The sequence below is a fragment of the Salvelinus fontinalis genome, chromosome 25 (genome assembly GCF_029448725.1).
Source record: "Salvelinus fontinalis isolate EN_2023a chromosome 25, ASM2944872v1, whole genome shotgun sequence".
Lineage (NCBI taxonomy): Eukaryota > Metazoa > Chordata > Actinopteri > Salmoniformes > Salmonidae > Salvelinus > Salvelinus fontinalis.
The window spans coordinates 3,975,356-3,993,575 of NC_074689.1; the positions used below are offsets into that span (position 1 = coordinate 3,975,356).

General features: G+C 42.6%; 1 protein-coding gene across 2 annotated transcripts in view; it reads left to right on the forward strand.

Moving 5' to 3' along the window:
- Nucleotides 1-14,190: 14,190 nt before the first annotated feature.
- Nucleotides 14,191-18,220, forward strand: part of LOC129822772 (plexin domain-containing protein 2-like) — a 178,813-nt gene continuing 174,783 nt past the window's right edge. For both annotated transcript variants that reach the window (XM_055881169.1, XM_055881170.1), the window contains exon 1: nucleotides 14,191-14,719. In XM_055881169.1, coding sequence (XP_055737144.1) covers nucleotides 14,620-14,719 — 100 coding nt within the window. In that variant the 5' untranslated portion in view covers nucleotides 14,191-14,619. The remainder of the gene's footprint in view (nucleotides 14,720-18,220) is intronic.

The window sequence follows — 18,220 nt, forward strand, 5'->3', positions numbered from 1 at the left end:
GGCTTAAAGTCGTCCTACAGACAGATACTCCAATTTCAGCTGTGGAGCTATGCAGCTCCTTCAGGGTTATCTTTGGTCTCTTTGTTGCCTCTCTGATTAATGCCCTCTTTGCCTGGTCTGTGAGTTTTGGTGGCCGGCCCTCTCTTGGAAGGTTTTGTTGTGGTGCCATATTCTTTCCAATTTTTAATAATGGATTTAATGGTGCTCCGTGGGATGTTCAAAGTTTCAGATATTTTTATTATTACCCAACCCTGATCTGTACTTCTCCACAACTTTGTCCCTGACCTGTTTGGAGAGCTCCTTGGTCTTCATGGTGCCACTTGCTTGGTGGTGGCGCTTGCTTAGTGGTGTTGCAGACTCTGGGGCCTTCAGAACAGGTGTATATATACACTGAGACTTGTGTGACACTTAGATTGCACACAGGTTGACTTTATTTAACTAATTATGTGACTTCTGGAGGTAATTGGTTGCACCAGATCTTATTTAGGGGCTTCATAGCAAAGGGGTGAATACATATGCACGCACCACTTTTCCGTTTTTTATATTTCAGACTTTTTGTATATACTTTTTTTTCACTTCACCAATTGGGACTATTTTGTTCATTACATGAAATCCAAATAAATATCCATTTAAATTACAAGTTGTAATGCAACAAAATAGGAAAAACGCCAAGGGGGATGAATACTTTTGCAAGGCACTATATATTTATATATATATATCTATATCTATATATATATATATCTATATATATATATATATATATATATATATATATATATATATATATATATCTGGTGCCCTTTTAGTGTAAGAGCTGTTTGAAAAGAACACCTGAAATTTCAGCCTGTATTGGTGGGATGGAGCTGTGGCCTACCTTGTGACATCACCAGGCTGTAAATGAGTTAATAGACCACTAAGAAATAAAGTTCCAAACCTCGTCGCCAATAACAGATTTCAGTTTTCCCCTCCCCACTTAGACCACTCCCAGACCACTCCTAGCAACATTCTGGCTTGAGAAATTGCTCTTTGCTAAGAAGCTATTTCTGTTTCTTTTTTAAACATGTTTATTTTTGACCATTATAATTGAAAACAATCCCAGTAATGTACTTAATTGTTAACCACAGATGGTAACCCAGAAATGAAATGGCTGCATTGGACTTTTAACCATTAGTGGGGAAAATACGAAACTTACCAAAGTTCCGCATCTAGGGCAACTTCACCCTACACCGAATGTATGCATTTCAAAGCTGTGAGAGAGATAATCTAAAAGTAACCTGGTCAGGAGTTCTGAGTTGACTTTCTTATTTATTTAACCCTTATTTTACCAGGTCATATTACGAGCTGACCTTGTGTCTGGTCATCAAAACACTCCGTCTCTGGGTTACCACAGAGAAGTGAAAGAAATGTACCAAAATAATACCAAACCAACAGTTTCCTCATATACTCATGTCAAGTCCAGGCTGCGCTTGAGCAATGGTTCGATCCCTGCTCAGGGCAGAACAGAAAGCACTCTGTAACAAATGCAGTACTTCAAAACGAGTCAGACTCGGGGTAAGAGCCCATCACTGCTGTAGGTGGTGCAGTGTACACATTGCCTCACATTGCCTGTGGTACATTTCTCAAAGCTAAAGTGAAATTCATGCACCCCTCCCCTCAGCTCCAGGACTCTTACCTGTCACAGACACTTATAGAGCCTGGCACAGATCATGAGCCCCATTCTCTTAATGCAGCCTTTCAGAGATACATCCCCTTAGCACTGCTCCACTCTCTTTGTTGGCAGTCACTCAGTCAGCCAGTATACCTGGTGCGCAGCACAGTTCGATGTGAGTGTACAGATCAGCGATGTACATCGAAGTGAAAACATACAAGTGAAAAATCTGTTGATGTGCCCTTGAGCAAGTCACTTAACCCAAATTCTTTCTGTAAGTCGCTCTGGATAAGAGCGTCTGCTAAATGACTAAAATGTAAATGTAAATATAGAAAGGATGACGTGCAGGCTATACAGCTTGAAAATAATGTATGTTTCACTAAACATCATTTAACTGTTGCCTAATGACTCATATGAAGAGCTTACTATAAAAGGCTGTGTGGGGAATCATTATTTCCATGTACTGGTAAGCCTCCCAAATCACATGTAAAGGGAGCCCTTTATGAAACGAAAATGATTTGTTCTCCATTAGGCTTTTCCATGACTGCAGTAGCCTACAGTCGCACAGCCCTCAGAATTCCCATGGTGAAAATGTCTTAATTGGAAATATTCTGTGGTCCAACTTGTCCTTCCTGAATAGAATCCGAGCCAAGTACATGGGGAGAAAAAGACGGAGAGTTCTAAGACATGGAGCTCTGCCCTTTTAGACCAAAAGACTCACATGAGGCGACTGGCAAAGGCAGGAAACAAGGCTTTCCAACCCTGCTGCCAGACAAAAGTTACTGTAATAATGGCTGCATGTTTTTTAAAAAAAAGGTGAAATGACAAACTCCTGAGGAATACAACATTGCCCCTTGATTAGAGCACAACTGCTGAGATTAAAACAAGTCCTGCTGAGCCTGAGGCTGTCCTTATATGGACACCGTAAAGGTCTATATTTTATGGTGATCTGTATTGTTACCTTGAAAGAATAGCCTAAATGTTATTGAACGATTTCCTCATGATTTATTGGAAGGGACTGAACACATATTTGTCCTGTCCATTTTATTGGCCACTTGTTCCCCAAAAGATGGCGCCATTACCGTCCAATCAGTTGCTTAACAGGTCCTACCTGTAGTACCAAACAATAGAGTTGTGCATGGTTGGCTTAATCTAGACCGTTATGACTAAATATGTTGACACAAATGAATGATAGAAATGCATTTAAGTATTTATGAAAATACCCAATTTGAAACAATCCAAAGTCAGAACATTAGGCTAGGTCATTAGGAGCGTGGAATGTGAGCGAGCAAGCACAACCCTTCTTCTTCGATGGGGTTTAACGGCGGGTTGGCGTCCAATGTTAATGGTGCATTACCACCATCAGCTGGACAGGGTATTGAATAAGAAACAAAAAAAATCTTTGCGGGGAAGGGGGAAAACGACATCTACACGTCAACTAAGAAAACTCATCCCACTTCTTCAATCCCAGTCCACTCCAAAATACATCCATACAATGGCTCAGGGGCCTGTGATGGCGGTACATTCACCAACAGGATTTTTTGCACGGCCTCGACTGTGAAATCACGAAGACCCCAGAAAACATTCAACGGCATTCATAATGATTCAATTTTCTTAGACTTCTTCTCCGCTTCATGACCATTGCAATAAGTAATACAAAGTCCACCTTTTTAACATCTAGCATTTCACTATCCTCAGTTGATGAGAAAGCTTCACTGGTCATGGTGGCTCTGCTACCGTTGCTTCTTCCCCGCCAATCATTCCTTCCAGTCTTCTCACCGTCGTCAGATAGGAGACACACTAGACACTCCCTACCCTTGCCACCTCATTCTCCTTCACCCTTACAGGGCACTCCATGAATTCAGGCGTATGTTCACCTCCACAGTTGCAGTATTTCCCTTCATCTGGCATACGATACTCTTCCCTTCTGCACACACTTGGCACATGACCAGATATTTTCCATTTATGACACTGAAGGGGCTTATGCACAAAAGCTCTTACAGGGTATGTCATGAATCCTAACTTTATATGAGAAGGGAGAGACTCTTCATCAAAGAACAGTAGCATGGATGAAGTGAATTTCTTTTCTCCATCCAGCATACAGAGTCGACATGCACCAACGACTCCATCGATGTCTTCAGTTATGTCCTCTGCCTTTTATTTTTTGCACCAATCCGGAAATAACCCCCTTGATAGGCGCCCTGCTACGAAAATCCATACAGGAAACATTCCATTCCGATATCCTTTTGAGTCTTAAAACACGCTTCTTCTGCAGTCACACAAAACATTCAAATAAGACCACTTCTTGTGACTCTCACCGACTCCACAAGTTTCCTCCAACACATTCCAGATTTTCCTGGAGACGTTAAACGGTTTTCCCAAGTGGCATTGATCCAAAACCCTCACTCCGATTAAAAACGGGAAGCGAGAGAAGTAAAGCTGTGTTGGAAAATAGGCAACCACTAGACTCGTTTTTCCTCGCCACTGCAACCCACTCAAATCTCAGTTTCCGCCATCTTCATCTTCCACCCAAGCACATCTCACTGGGCACAGACATCAATCAGAGAGGACGAGGTGAAGCAATAGGGGTAAAGGCGGCTGCATGCTTCCCAACCAAAACAGTTTGGTACAGTTTGTGCATATATTAGGACGACATTATGTGACGTTTTTGTTCATTTTTGGAGTTTGCTTAGGGTTTTATCGGATGTTTGGGCATACCAATTTTTTTTTATGTTTGGAAGCCGAAGTCTACACCCATTCGTCTATGATTGGTCAACTGTAGGGGTGACACAAGTTCTGCTTCTTGTCGATTCAGCCTGAAACTGTGGATTCAACATGGCGAACAACAACTTCGAGCATCGATTGACCGAGGAAGTACAAAAGTACCTTCACTAGCTATGCATTATATAAAGACCAGCATATGAATTCCAATTTATTGAGGGAGATTGTGGAGACGCTGGGGTCCAGGTTCGTGTGGGGTAGGGTTTGTGACAAGTTCGTCAAGGCAAAGAAAAGAAACAACATGCCGGTGGAAAGGCTACTCAAGAAATGTTGCTGCTGGCTTGTTCAGCACGTGAAGCATTGGAAGACTGAAAGCGACACGCTGTCTTCACCAAAGGATGGGGTTTGTTGTTTTATTTTCTATTGTAGTAGACGAAAAGAGTAGTCAAGTTTTGCTAGCTAGCCAGCTAGCGCTAGCTACTAGGCTAGCTAGTGGCTTGCTGGCGGCTTGCTGGCCTAGCAGCATAGTCGTGCAGGGAAAGCAAGCCAACCAACTGAACTCTTTACAACTTTTGATCAAACATAATTTTGTCATAGAAAGAAAATCATAAGCTCCCACATTGGTAACACCAAAGTCAAAGTTTGATAACAAGGTCCAGCTAGTCAAAATGTTTCAAACGTTTGAGCAGAGTTGAGTAGCTAAGCTCATTTGTTTGCAACATTACATAGTCTATTGTAGTCTCGGTTAATGATATTTGATGTTCATTAATGTTTTGGATATGTGTACTAATTAGCCCTCTACTTTTTTTAATTTCAAGGCACAAACACCAGTGAACGGAGACAGCGCCTGGTTTTGTTCTCTGCGGGCCAGCATTACCTGTTCACCAGCCCCAAGCACTACTGACTGGTGATTGGCCCCCAGCACATCTCCCGCACTGAGTTGTACTGCAGAATTAGAAACAATCTCCATGCAGGACCTGGGAAGCTCTATCCTGGGCCCACCTCCAGGACCTACTCCACTGGCTTGCTCCTCGCCGATGCAACAGAGCAGTAGCAGCAGGGGTGTGAGAAGAAGTGAGAAAAGAGATGCATACTTCAAGAAGAGGACATGGACCGAAAGACTGGGACCATAGTGACATTTTGTCTGTATTAGACATCTCAGGAGTCAGACACTAGACACTCATTTTATTCCTTGGACACTTGTTATTTACATGTCTGTTCATAAGACACTTTTACTATTGTTCCGAAATATTTACATTGCTCATTGTCAGGGTTGTGTGCGGTGAATATTCGGAGTCAAACGCAGGACACGGGTGTTGAGCGAAACCACAGTGTTTTACTCAAAAATAAGGCAAAATTCCACAAATGGAAATAATCAGATACATACACGTATAAACCACAACCACTAACGCACAAACAATCACGGACAAAACAGAAATGAAAGCCAGAGGATTAAATAGGGAACATGATGTGGGGAATTGAAAGCAAGTGTGTATAATACAGACAAAACAAAACTGAAAAATGGATCGATGGTGACTAGAAAGCCGGTGACGTCGATCGCCGAACACCACCCGAACAAGGAGAAGGGCCGACTTCGGCGGAAGTCGTGACACTCATAAATATTTGTATCTACACTCTTGAGATTTTATATTTGACCTTTTTGTTGTTTGTGTGTCTGTTCATAGCAGACACTGTTGTACTATTGTTCAGAAACATTTCTAAATCAGAAAGATTTGTAACTACACTCTGACACTTAACGTTTGTTTTGTAGACACTTTTACATGTCTGTTCTCAGCAGACACTTTTGTCACGCGGTTCAATTTCAATAGCACGAATAAAGGTTTATTTGTTTGCTGAAAAATCTCTGTCGGCATTTCTTCATCTCAATACAATGTGTTTCAATGCATTATATTTGAACATCAAGTGCTGACAAATTACAGAAGATCGGTGTGCCTCAGACATTACAGACTTTCTTCTACTTGTTGATTCAACCAGTGTGTGCCCAGTGGGATGTAGTATATATACAGTATGATAGCATGGGAGCTAGATCTGCACAAGGCTCTAGGCTTGATGTACATTCCTGGTAATACACTCCTGTCCCCAGTGGACCGACTCGTAGGCTACATAAAGCATCCTCCATTCAGGCTGCAAAGACATCATTTCCCTCCTTAACTAGCTTTAATGGCGAGAAGTCGGGGGGGCGGGGGAAACTGGGAAAATATGCATATATCAGCATTTTCAAATTGCCTGACAACTTAGGATGCTGCACACCAATTCTGTTCACAGACCTTTCAGGGGGTAGGTGCTCAAAATAAAAAATTCCACCTCCTTAAAAAAAGTACTATAAGAATTCATATTTTGAAATTCATAACATACCAAATGCATCTGTATTTTTTTTAAATATTTTTTTGTCATAGGTCTATTTATTTATGCAACAACACACTAACTCATCATCACAAATTGTAAGTAAGCTCGTTACAGTGCCCCCTAAAGACATGATTGACATTGGGAAAAGAGGGTGGGCAATCAGCTGATCATTGATGTTGATGATTGATGTACATCTGTTGTTTAGCTAGCTTGATTTCATTTACTGATTGTGAGTCACCTCTAGGTCATTCTGCCTCTTTCTGCTGCTCAAATCAGCCAACCAGACTGAATATTGACTTGATAGAACAATGAGACAGATATTTCACTGGATGTATAAATGTGAAGTATCCGGTTGGCATTTCCACTCACTACCAAATATGGTGGTGAGAGGAAGCACGGTGGCTGGTAGTGGGAGAAGATGGAGCGAGATGGATTTTGGCACATTCTGCAAATTTTCTCAATAATTAAACATTTAATCCCAATACAGTTGATTGTTTCCCAAACTAGAATATGTTATAGAATTCATCCTTTGCCAAAGTTTCAAAAAATTGCTTTGTTTTGAAGGAGTGCTAGGGCGAATTGCGTTATTGTACATCACAGAGTAGGCGTTTCCTTGCGGAAATATGCAAATACATGCTAGAACGCTCCAATAGGCTCACGCTAGCTCGTGCTTGGCTCTGCTCACCACCTTGCTTGTTCTACCCGCTATGATTGATTAGGTCCCATTGGAAACGACAGGCTGTGATCTATCACGATCTATTAGTTATAAAAAATCTTTGATATTGATGATGATGTAGTTTAAATCAAGTGTTGTCAAGTGTTAATTAAAGGTTATGCTGCTGTGGCGGTGCTGTTATTTTAACTAGGTTGCTAGCGACACACTAGACAGGTGGCCACATCTCTCAAGCCAGGGCATGCCCAATCTCCATACAGGGCAGACTGGGGAAAAGGTGCAACATCCATACAAGGACGATCAACAGGTGCAACCAATGGACATGGTTGGCGGACTTCACAATGACTTTAGGTTCCGAATAACAATGACAAAACATTTCTAGGGTACAAAAAAAAATCATTTTAGGGGAAATTATACCAACTTCCAATAGGGTCCTTAATAAAAAAAAGTCCTACAGGAATCCAACCATTTCCTGCAAGAATTCAACCTTTTGTGAAGGAGTTGTGCAAGTGTCCTGCAGGAATCCTGAGGGATTGACAAAATCCTGCAGGAAAAGTCCCTGATGCTACTGCAGGAATCCTGCAAGAGTATGACTTGTCCTGCAGAAATGTAAGAAAATCCTGCACAATCATGACAATTCCTGTAGGAATCCTGCAGGACCGAAACCTGCAGGATTTTGATATTCCTGCAGGACTAAGTAAATCCCAGCACGAATCCTGCAGAACCGAATCCTGCAGGATTTTGATATTCCTAGGGCCATATCGGATAGTCAAACTGCTGAAGGAGAAGATAAAGTGTGTTTGGAGGTGAGGGCACATCATTTGGTATATAGATAGCTATTTAAAAAAAAAAAAAACATGTGTTTTAAACCATCCCATACATTGGGCCTTCCGGACGTGGCCAGCTGTGACAGAGCCTGGACTCGAACCCAGAATCTCTGGTGGCACAGCTAGCACTGCGATGCAGTGCCTTAGACCACTGTGCACCCCGGGAGGCCCTTCTCCTGCTTTTTGCATTCTCCTTTTAGTAGTCCTCCTGGTTTTGACCCGTGCCTGTTTCTGGACTTTGTACCCGCCTGCCTGACCATTCTGCCTGCCTTGACCACGAGCCTGTCTGCCACTTTGTACCTCCTGGACTCTGATCTGGTTTTGACCTTTTTGCTTGTCCACGACCATTCTCTTGCCTACCCCTTTGGATGAATAAACATTGTAAGACTCCAACCATCTGCCTCCTGTGTCTGCATCTGGGTCTCGCATTGATACACATAACCTGTCATGTAAATAAGGAAGTGATTGCATTTGAATAATAAAGAGGGTTTTAAAACATCGTCTGTGTTCCAAATTGCATACTTGCGTTCTCCCGTTCTTTCAAGGGTGATATTCCAAGAACACCTGGGAGAGCATACCGCTAAATTTGAAACGTACAGTACTTAAATAGACCTTTTACCTAAATAGGAAACTGCGTAATCACGCAGCCGGTGTCAACAAAGCTAGCTTTTATGCTAGCAAGCTACATCTGTTTACATTGTAGCCAATGTAGCAGTGTGAGCAACTAGATTTGATTTAGTGCTAGCAATTCAGTGTACAACTATCCCAGATGGAAATATTTAACATGAATAACAAGTAAATAAGTAACAGAATCGTTTTTCTCAGTACCTGTTAGTGGATTAACCTGACACGACTAGAATCATTTTACGTGGGGTCCTCCTCTCGCAAATTGCTTGGTCTGCTGCTACATTGTTGTGGACGTATGACAGGTAAGCTTTCATGCATTGTACAGGGGCTGAAGTGAAAAAAATATTTGAAATGGCAAAATTAGCAATTTTGCTTAATGTTTAAGAATGATAAATATCCAGAATAGTAGTGTTTCACTGTGAAGCTAATATTGCATTGCATTAGGACTGCTGGTGTTTAATTTCCAATGAGCAGGCTTGCATTGTGATAAATTCATACAACTATAACACCCATGCATATTATTGAATGATATAGCTTGGTTTTATATTCACCTTATCCATTGATAACTAAATGATAGGTGATTATCACGCCTGCTCCCTCTCTCTCCCTCTGGCGCTTGAGGGCGCCAGGCTGCCCTTCATTATGCACACCTGTCACCATCATTACGCGCAGCTGTGCTATTTTGGACTCACGTGTACTCCATTACCTTGTTGATTACCCCCTCTATATCTGTGTGCTCCTCCGTTTGTTGCCTGTGTTAGCAGGCTCGAGAGGTCATGCTTCAGCCGGCCCATCAGGCTCCCACGCCTCAGTGGGATCGTCAGGTTCCCATGCCTCACCGGGCTCACCGGGCTCTAACGCCTCTGCCGGCTCGTCGGGCTTCTACGCCTCAGCCAGCTTGTCCAGCTCCCTGCCTCAGCCGTCCTGTCAGGCTCGCCCAAGTGGGACGCTGGGTGGCGCCCCTAGAGGGGGTACTGTCACGCCTGCTCCCGCTCTCTGGTGCTTGAGGGCACCAGGCTGCCCTTCATTACGCACGCCTGTCACCATCATTACGCGCAACTGCGCTATATTGGACTCACCTGGACTCCATTACCTTGTTGATTACCCCCTCTATATCTGTGTGCTCCTCCGTTTGTTCCCTGTGTCAGCATTAATGTCGTTATGTGTTCATGTCCAGACGCTGTCCTGTTCTATGTTCTCATCTCCAGCGTCGATCCTTACAGCGATAGGATGCAATACAACGTGATTAGAAGGCCTAAACTACTTCATCCTAATGAAAGCTAAATGCATTGGATACAAAATAAACACTAGCATGCCTTTCTCTCTGTGTGCAGGTGATTAGACAGATGAACTGCAGTCCCCTGATGCCTAAGCATTAACCAGAACCATGGGGAGACATCAATACTTGACATGTTTTATACATATGAACCCTTTTATTGGTTTTCCTGTATCTGTGTATGATTCCTTAAAACAAAGTCCATTGTACAAAAGAAGTCACGTTTCAAGTTGTATTAGTTGTATATACAGGATACACATGGTCCAACGAGAGGGAGGGAAACTGACCAGAAGAAAGTTAGCTAACAGGTACACAGACACTACATGCATGTATTTACTGATCATGTAAGAATACACAAATACTGTCACTTGGCTGGCTAGATTGAGCAGAACACAGCTAGGTGTATTTCCTATGTTTTTAACCAGATGTTGTTAAAATGTCTTACCTCCAAACCAGTCAGCCACGACTATTTTGTCCTGCCAAGCCAATGCCATGGAGTGAAATGAACACATCAGCTGCCATCTGTTTCCTGAAAACAAATGGGGGAAAAAACAATTTGCTACATGTACATGTACATTTCTCGTTAGCTGGTTAGTAAGTTCACCAATTCAGGATAAAAAAAACTGTCCGGGTCTTCACAACTGACACCGCTTTACGATTAGTTTGTTTAGTTTGTCATCCCTAAACAGCTGATAACCAGGGCGAGATCGCCTGCTAGCTAGCCATCGCGTCCGACAAGCTAACTTAGCACGGTTACCGGGCTGCAAAACAGCAGTGACTCAACATTTGTATTCAAAATTCATATTAAAGTATTTTGTAGAACATTTTAACATAATTTGGTGAATAAATAAACCTAATACTTACATTTTCAAAGTTATCCCTTATTCCTCTGGAACATTTTCTCCAAAGCAGGGACTTCAGTCCGCAAATAATTCAGAACTTTTTGCTTGGACAGTTTTCCCACCACCATGTGAGTTATCTTCTTTTCCCTCACAGCTTAGACTACAGGGAACACAGAAAGCACACACCTAGCATTTCACACACACCTAGCATTTCACACACACCTAGCATTTCACTTGAATTCTTTACCTTGTGTTTCTAACAGTTTAGTAGAAGGCCATCACACCACATCATAGTTGGTAAGTGCATGAGAAAACAATACATTTACTAATTAATCTGTGTCTGATTCTTTGTCTCATTTGCAGCTACATTAGTCCAGTGGTCTACTAGTTAAAGGTGAGTAGGTTGTCTTTTAATACTACAATATATAATTAGCACTAATTAGCACTCAGATGTTCGGAAGTTATACTCTGAACTCTGCCACTCTCATCTCGCTCCTCTCCTCCCCAGTTAAGACAGAGTGTGTAAACAACAGTGAGACTGACTACCACAGAAGGCGCACTGGACAGCCATGCAAGCGAAGGTAACATCATAACACAATTTCAGCCTCTCATTTCTCCTTTTAAAAACAAAGCCTAACATACACGCATACTCACAGATGTTGTTGGTGTACCAGCCATATTAAAATCAACTATCACCAAGTTTACCATTGCAGACATCCGTTTTCCTTCACACCAATACACATAAGCTGTTCATGTGATGTCACCACTACTCTCACTCCTGTTACAAATATGCTTTTACATATTTATTCAAAATCTCATGTTTTCTTTCTCCTAGGAATGATATTTTATGCAGTGCTGGTGAAATCGACAATCAAACACGTTAGCTGTTGCTTCATTGGATAATACAATTGCCATTCAATCTGATATCTTGTGCAATCCGTCCATTCTTTTGAAAGAATGTGGATTTTACGACATTAAATTCTCTGGAGGATTAGAAAGGAATCCAGCAGGTTATCCTGCAGGAAAATGGCCCTGGAAATCTTGTGGAATTACCTGTAAGAATCTTACCAACAGAACCTTGGGGACAATTTGGTGTAGGACAATTCCTGCAGGTCATCTTCAGGAAGAAATACTGCAGGATTTATTTGAGAACTATCTGCAGGATTCCTGCAGGGTTGTTTTCCTGAAGGACTACCTGCATGATTCCTACAGGGTCCTACAGGAAAGAGGCCCCGAAAATCCTGTGGGATATCCTGCAGGACTTTTTTGTAAGGGGCACTGTGGAAACTGGAAGGACAAAGGGGCATGTGCTCTGCCCAGGTAGATCCCTATCTATGCATGTGCCTCTTGGCTGAACACGGTGAGCAACATCCTAAATATGAAAATGTAAAATGTTTTTGCGCCTTCTCACCATTAAAGATAGTTAATGAAGAAAATGATGCGGGTTCACGGGGGACACGAGTGTATTACCAGGGATGCACATCAAGCCTAGACAATTGTGCAGATCTAGCGTCCATGCACTATGGGCTGCATAGACTACATACAGTGCATTCTGAAAATATTCAGACCCCTTGACTTTTACCACATTTTGTTATGTTACAGCCGTATTCTAAAATTGATTACATTTTTTCGCCCTCATCAATCTACACACAATACCCCATAAAGACAAAGTGAAAACCATTAAAAAAAATGTATTACAAATAAAAAACAGATGGATGAGTATTCAGACCCTTTGCTATGAGACTGGAAATTGAGCTCAGGTGCATCCTATTTCCATTGATCATCCTTGAGATGTTTCTACAACTTGATTGGAGTCCATCTGTGGTAAATTCAATTGATCTGAGATGATTTGGAAAGGCACACACCTGTGTATATAAGGTCCCACAGTTTACAGTGCATGTCAGAGCAAAAACCAAGCCATTAGGTCGAATTAAATGTCCATAGAGCTCAGAGACAGGATTGTGTCGAGGCACAGATCTGAGGAAGGGTAACAAAAAAATGTCTACAGCATTGAAGGTCCCCAAGAACACAGTGGCCTCCATCATTCTTAAATTGAAGAAGTTTGGAACTAGCAAAACTGTCCGACCAACCTGAACAATCACGGGAGATGGATCTTGGTCAGGGAGGTGACCAAGAAATCGATGGTCACATTGACAGAGCTCTAGAGTTCCTCTGTTGAGATTGGAGATCCTTCCAGAAGGACAACTATCTCTGCAGTACTCCACCAGTCAGCCCTTTATAGTAGAATGGCCAGACGGAAGCCACTCCTCCGTAAAAGGCACATGACAGCCTGCTTGGAGTTTGCCAAAAGCCACTATCAGACCATTCGAAACAAGATTCTCTGGTCTGATGAAATCAAGATTGAACTCTTTGGCCTGAATGCAAAGCGTCACGTCTGGAGGAAACCTGGCACCATCCCTACGGTAAAGCATGGTGGTGGTAGCATCAGTGGCAGGGACTGGGAGACTAGTCAGGATTGAAGCAAAGATGAACAGAGCAAAGTACAGAGAGATCCTTGATGGAAATCTGCTCCAGGTTCACCTTCCAACAGGACAACGACTCGAATCACACAACCAAGACAATGCAGGAGTTTTGACAAGTCTCTGAATGTCCTTGAGTGGCCCAGCCAGAGCCAGGACTTGAACCAGAAAAGACTTGAAGATAATTGTGCACCAACGCTCCCCATCCAACCTGACAGCGCTTGAGAGGATCTCCAGAGAGGAATGGGGGAAACTCCCCAAATACAGGTGTGCCAAGCTTGTAGCGTCATACCCAAGAAGACTCGAGGCTGTAGTCGCAGCCAAAGGTTCTTCAACAAAGTACTGAGTAAATGGTCTGAATACTTATGTAAATGTGATATTTAAGTTTTTTATTTTCAATACATTTGCACCCAAAAAATGTACCTGTTTTTGCTTTGTCATTATGGGGTATTGGGTGTAGATTGATGAGTGAAAAAAAACAAAAACGATTTAATACATTTTAGAACAAGGCTGTAACATAATAAAATGTGGCAAAAATCAAGGGGTCTGAATACTGTATAGGATAAGGTGTTTTCAACAAAGATGTCATGGTTGATTAAAAATAAAAATAAAACTGTCTCAGTGTAATAAATTCGGGTAGATAGCATATTCCAGTTGCATCTGACACGGTATTGTTGCAGACTGGTGGTTTGCACTGACTGTAAAAAGCTAAGTACTATTGGTGGTGTTGGATTGGTGACGAAGGAGTCCTCTCTGAGAACCCAACTCACATTGCACCGCTTCTTTCCCGGGTAAGAAAGAGTCCTATGCGTGTGGAGCTGGGATGACCCCGATATTCTGAACCGTGTTGCTTTTTTGGTGGTGGCCCGGGACCTTCTTGGACCGATGAGCGTATGCGCGCATTCACGCATATCTTCACTCATTCACGCACGCACGCACGCACACACACACACACAAACAAAACACCACACATCATATTCCGCGTCTGCAAACCAACGAACAGCGCAGACAGGTTTTGCTCTGCAAAAAGCTGTCTTGCAGACTACAGTCGAGAAGAGTTACGGAGTGTAGTCTATTTAAGTCCCCTACGATTTTGGGGGAATGAAAAAATAAAGATTCTATAAAGAGGAGCAGTGCAATCAATCGTGGATCCTGGATATGGCAGGTGTGAAGACATTCGACCTTGTTGTTGGAGTTGTTTTAGTTTTCCTGTCTCTTGGAAATGCGTTTCAAGAGCCCGGACAGGACCCGACAAACGGTAAGACCCCATACTACCTCGTATATTTGCACCATGAAGATCTCTCCACATTTAATGATCACAAACTAAAACACCATGAATGATGACTTGTACAGAGAAACGTTTACAGTGCTTTGTTTCATATTAAGTGTGGTTTGGTGTAATACGGAGCAATGCTGCAATCACTTTCATGGTGTACAATAATGAAACAAGGTTTGTTGTAGACGTATTTACCAGTATCTTTTACTGCCTTTATAACTGTCAAAGAAGAATTTGTATCGTGACTAAATACCAACTACATGCTACATGGTTTTCATTATTGCTATGATATTGTGTTTATAACGGTTTGTGCGCTCGTGGGTGAGGGTTGCTGAGGTTCGTGGTGTGTGTGTGCGTGCGTGTACTGCGCGCGTCCGCGCTTGTGAGGGGGATTTGAAGGCTGCTGGTTTTGGATGTGTGCACGCACGGCTATTGTTCTCCGCTATTTTTATTTCAGCAATCGATCCACCCTATGTCGGAGACTATATGATAGGCTATGTCAGCTCATTTATTATCCTTACTATAAACATGTGTGTAAAACAGTCTGTGTCCCAACATGTTATCACGCTTTTATTAACATAAGGGCATATTGTAAGAGGTGTTGAATGTGTTTTTTTCTCTCGTTTTTATCACATTCAATGTTTTAAATAAATTAGTTGGGATTTGGTGAATCATGAACGACTTGATGAACATGGCTGTGGGTTAGGAGTTTTGATAATCAAAGGAAAAATATAATGTTTTGCGTTTTGACTTAGCTGTTGCATCCTATAAATCAAACAGTCTGTACTCTTTGACCCACCTATGAACATTCTTTAAGAAATACGATTTTCTCCATGATAGGAAAGAACAAAGATATGGTTTTGGCAGTGGTGTGCCCCTTCAACCATCTGATTGAGTTTGTCCCTCTGTCAGTGCGTGTGCTGTCTACCAGGGCCTTGCTTTATCTGATCTGGAACCAGTCTTAAGACTGTACCTTTTATTACAGTAATTTACAGGTAACTGGCTGCCAGTAAGTTACTGTAAAAACCACAGTACTTTAAAAAAAAGTGTAGAACAACCTGTACCAGTCTGTCAGTCTCCACTTCCTCAAAGTTCAACAACCAAACACTTTCAATCAGTAACCCATCATTTTAGAAAAAATAACAATAGCTCAAGTATTGTATTCCTGAAGGAGGTGCAAGTCTTTAAAGTGAGGGAGGAACATTGATGATCCACACACTTCTGCAAGGTGTCTACAGTTGATGGCTGCATTCCAAATGACATCCTATTCCCTACACACTTTTTTTGACCAGGGCCCAAAGGTAGATGTTGAGTCCATACTGTCCAGCAGGGCTCTAGTAGTTCGATGAGTCCATACTGTCCACCAAAGGCTCTAGTAATTGTAAGAGCCCATACTGTCCACCAGGGGCTCTAGTAGGTGGATGAGTCCATACTGTCCACCAGGGGCTCTAGTAGGTGGATGAGTCCATACTGTCCACCAGGGGCTCTAGTAGGTGGATGAGTCCATACTGTCCACCAGGGGCTCTAGTAGGTGGATGAGTCCATACTGTCCACCAGGGGCTCTAGTAGATGGATGAGTCCATACTGTCCACCAGGGCTCTAGTAGTTAGATGAGTCCATACTGTCCACCAGGGGCTCTAGGAGTTGGATGAGTCCATGCTGTCCACTAGGTGCTCTAGTAGACGGATGAGTCCATACTGTCCACCAGGGGCTCTAGTAGGTGGATGAGTCCATACTGTCCACCAGGGGCTCTAATAGGTGGATGAGTCCATGCTGTCCACCAGGGGCTCTAGTAGTTGGATGAGTGCATACTGTCCACCAAAAGCTCTAGTAATTGGAAGAGCCCATACTGTCCAACAGGGTTCTAGTAGTTGGATGAGTCCATGCTATCCACCAAAGGCTCTAGTATTTGGATGAGTCCATACTGTCCACAAAATGCTCTAGAAATTGGATGAGTCCATACTGTCCACCAGGGACTCTAGTAGATGGATGAGTTCATACTGTCCACCAGGGGCTCTATTAGTTGGATGAGTCCATACTGTCCACCAGGGGCTCTAGTAGATGGATGAGTCCATACTGTCCACCAGGGCTCTAGTAGTTAGATGAGTCCATACTGTCCACCAGGGGCTCTAGGAGTTGGATGAGTCCATGCTGTCCACTAGGTGCTCTAGTAGACGGATGAGTCCATACTGTCCGCCAAGGGCTCTAGTAGATGGATGAGTCCATGCTGTCCACCAGGGGCTCTAGTAGATGGATGAGTCCATACTGTCCACCAAGGGCTCTAGTGGAGAGCTCTTCAGAATGTGTGTCAGTGTTTGAGAGAGAAAAACTACTATGAGTATGTGATTGTTTGAGATTCACGCACACGCACACACACACACACACACACACACACACACACACACACACACACACACACACACACACACACACATAGACATTGTGTTGTCTTTACTGTGCTATTCACCATATCAGGTACTTTGTCTTAGTTTATGGAGCCAATGAATCTCCTTGGCCAGCTAGTGCTGCACATGGATCATCTAAACTTAGATCATTGCTAGAATTATCAAGAGCTCACAGTCTATCTCGAAAACTCATGATCTGGGCCTTTCAGAGGTACGCTGTGGATTGAAGTGTCACACTGTTTCTGAAGAGGTTATGGAATAAAACAATTCACATTCTCAATGATTCCAACCACCACCCGTTTTTCCTCAAATGAAGCAAAGTTCTCCAACCTCAACAGTTATTTGCAAACACATGGACAGGGATCCAGCTGTCAACGTCTAAAAGGCTTGGAGAGATTTTTGCAACGTTGGAGGAGATCTTCCCAGGTGCACCTCTCTCTGCCTCTGTTCTATATAGGGTATTATTTTTAGAGTCGCTGTCCAGTGAGACGCTTCCCTTGTCACAGCATTAACTGACCATATTTATGGCGAGTAGTGCCTCTCTCCTTTCCTAGATAGTACGTTATTGATAAACAGGAAGTAAAGGAATGAAACACCCTAACGAACGTCAGCCGTGCGGTTGGTGTGTGTGAACGAAGGCTGTTCACTCTGAAGTTCACTGAGTATCTGGGACCTTGTTGTGTACAACTCATCGTGGAGGTGGAACCATTTTGATGGTTATAGCCACACACCCACACACAGTTCTGTATGACAAGAATTAAAGTTTTCTGGCAATATCAGATATGTCTATGTCCTGGGAAATTGTCTTGTTACTTACAGCCTCATGCTACGTTAGCTCAACCGTCCTGTTGACGGGACACCGATACGAAAAGAAGATAACTAACCTTATGGGGACACACAATTCTGTTCAAAATCTAATTTTCCCTAAACCTAACCCTAGCTCCTAACCCTAAACCTAATTCTAACCCGAACACTAATTCTAACCTTAACCCTAAACCCCCTGGAAATTAGCATATGACCTTATGGGAACAAAATAAATGTTCACATTTCTGTTTGTTTACTATTCTTGTGGGGACTT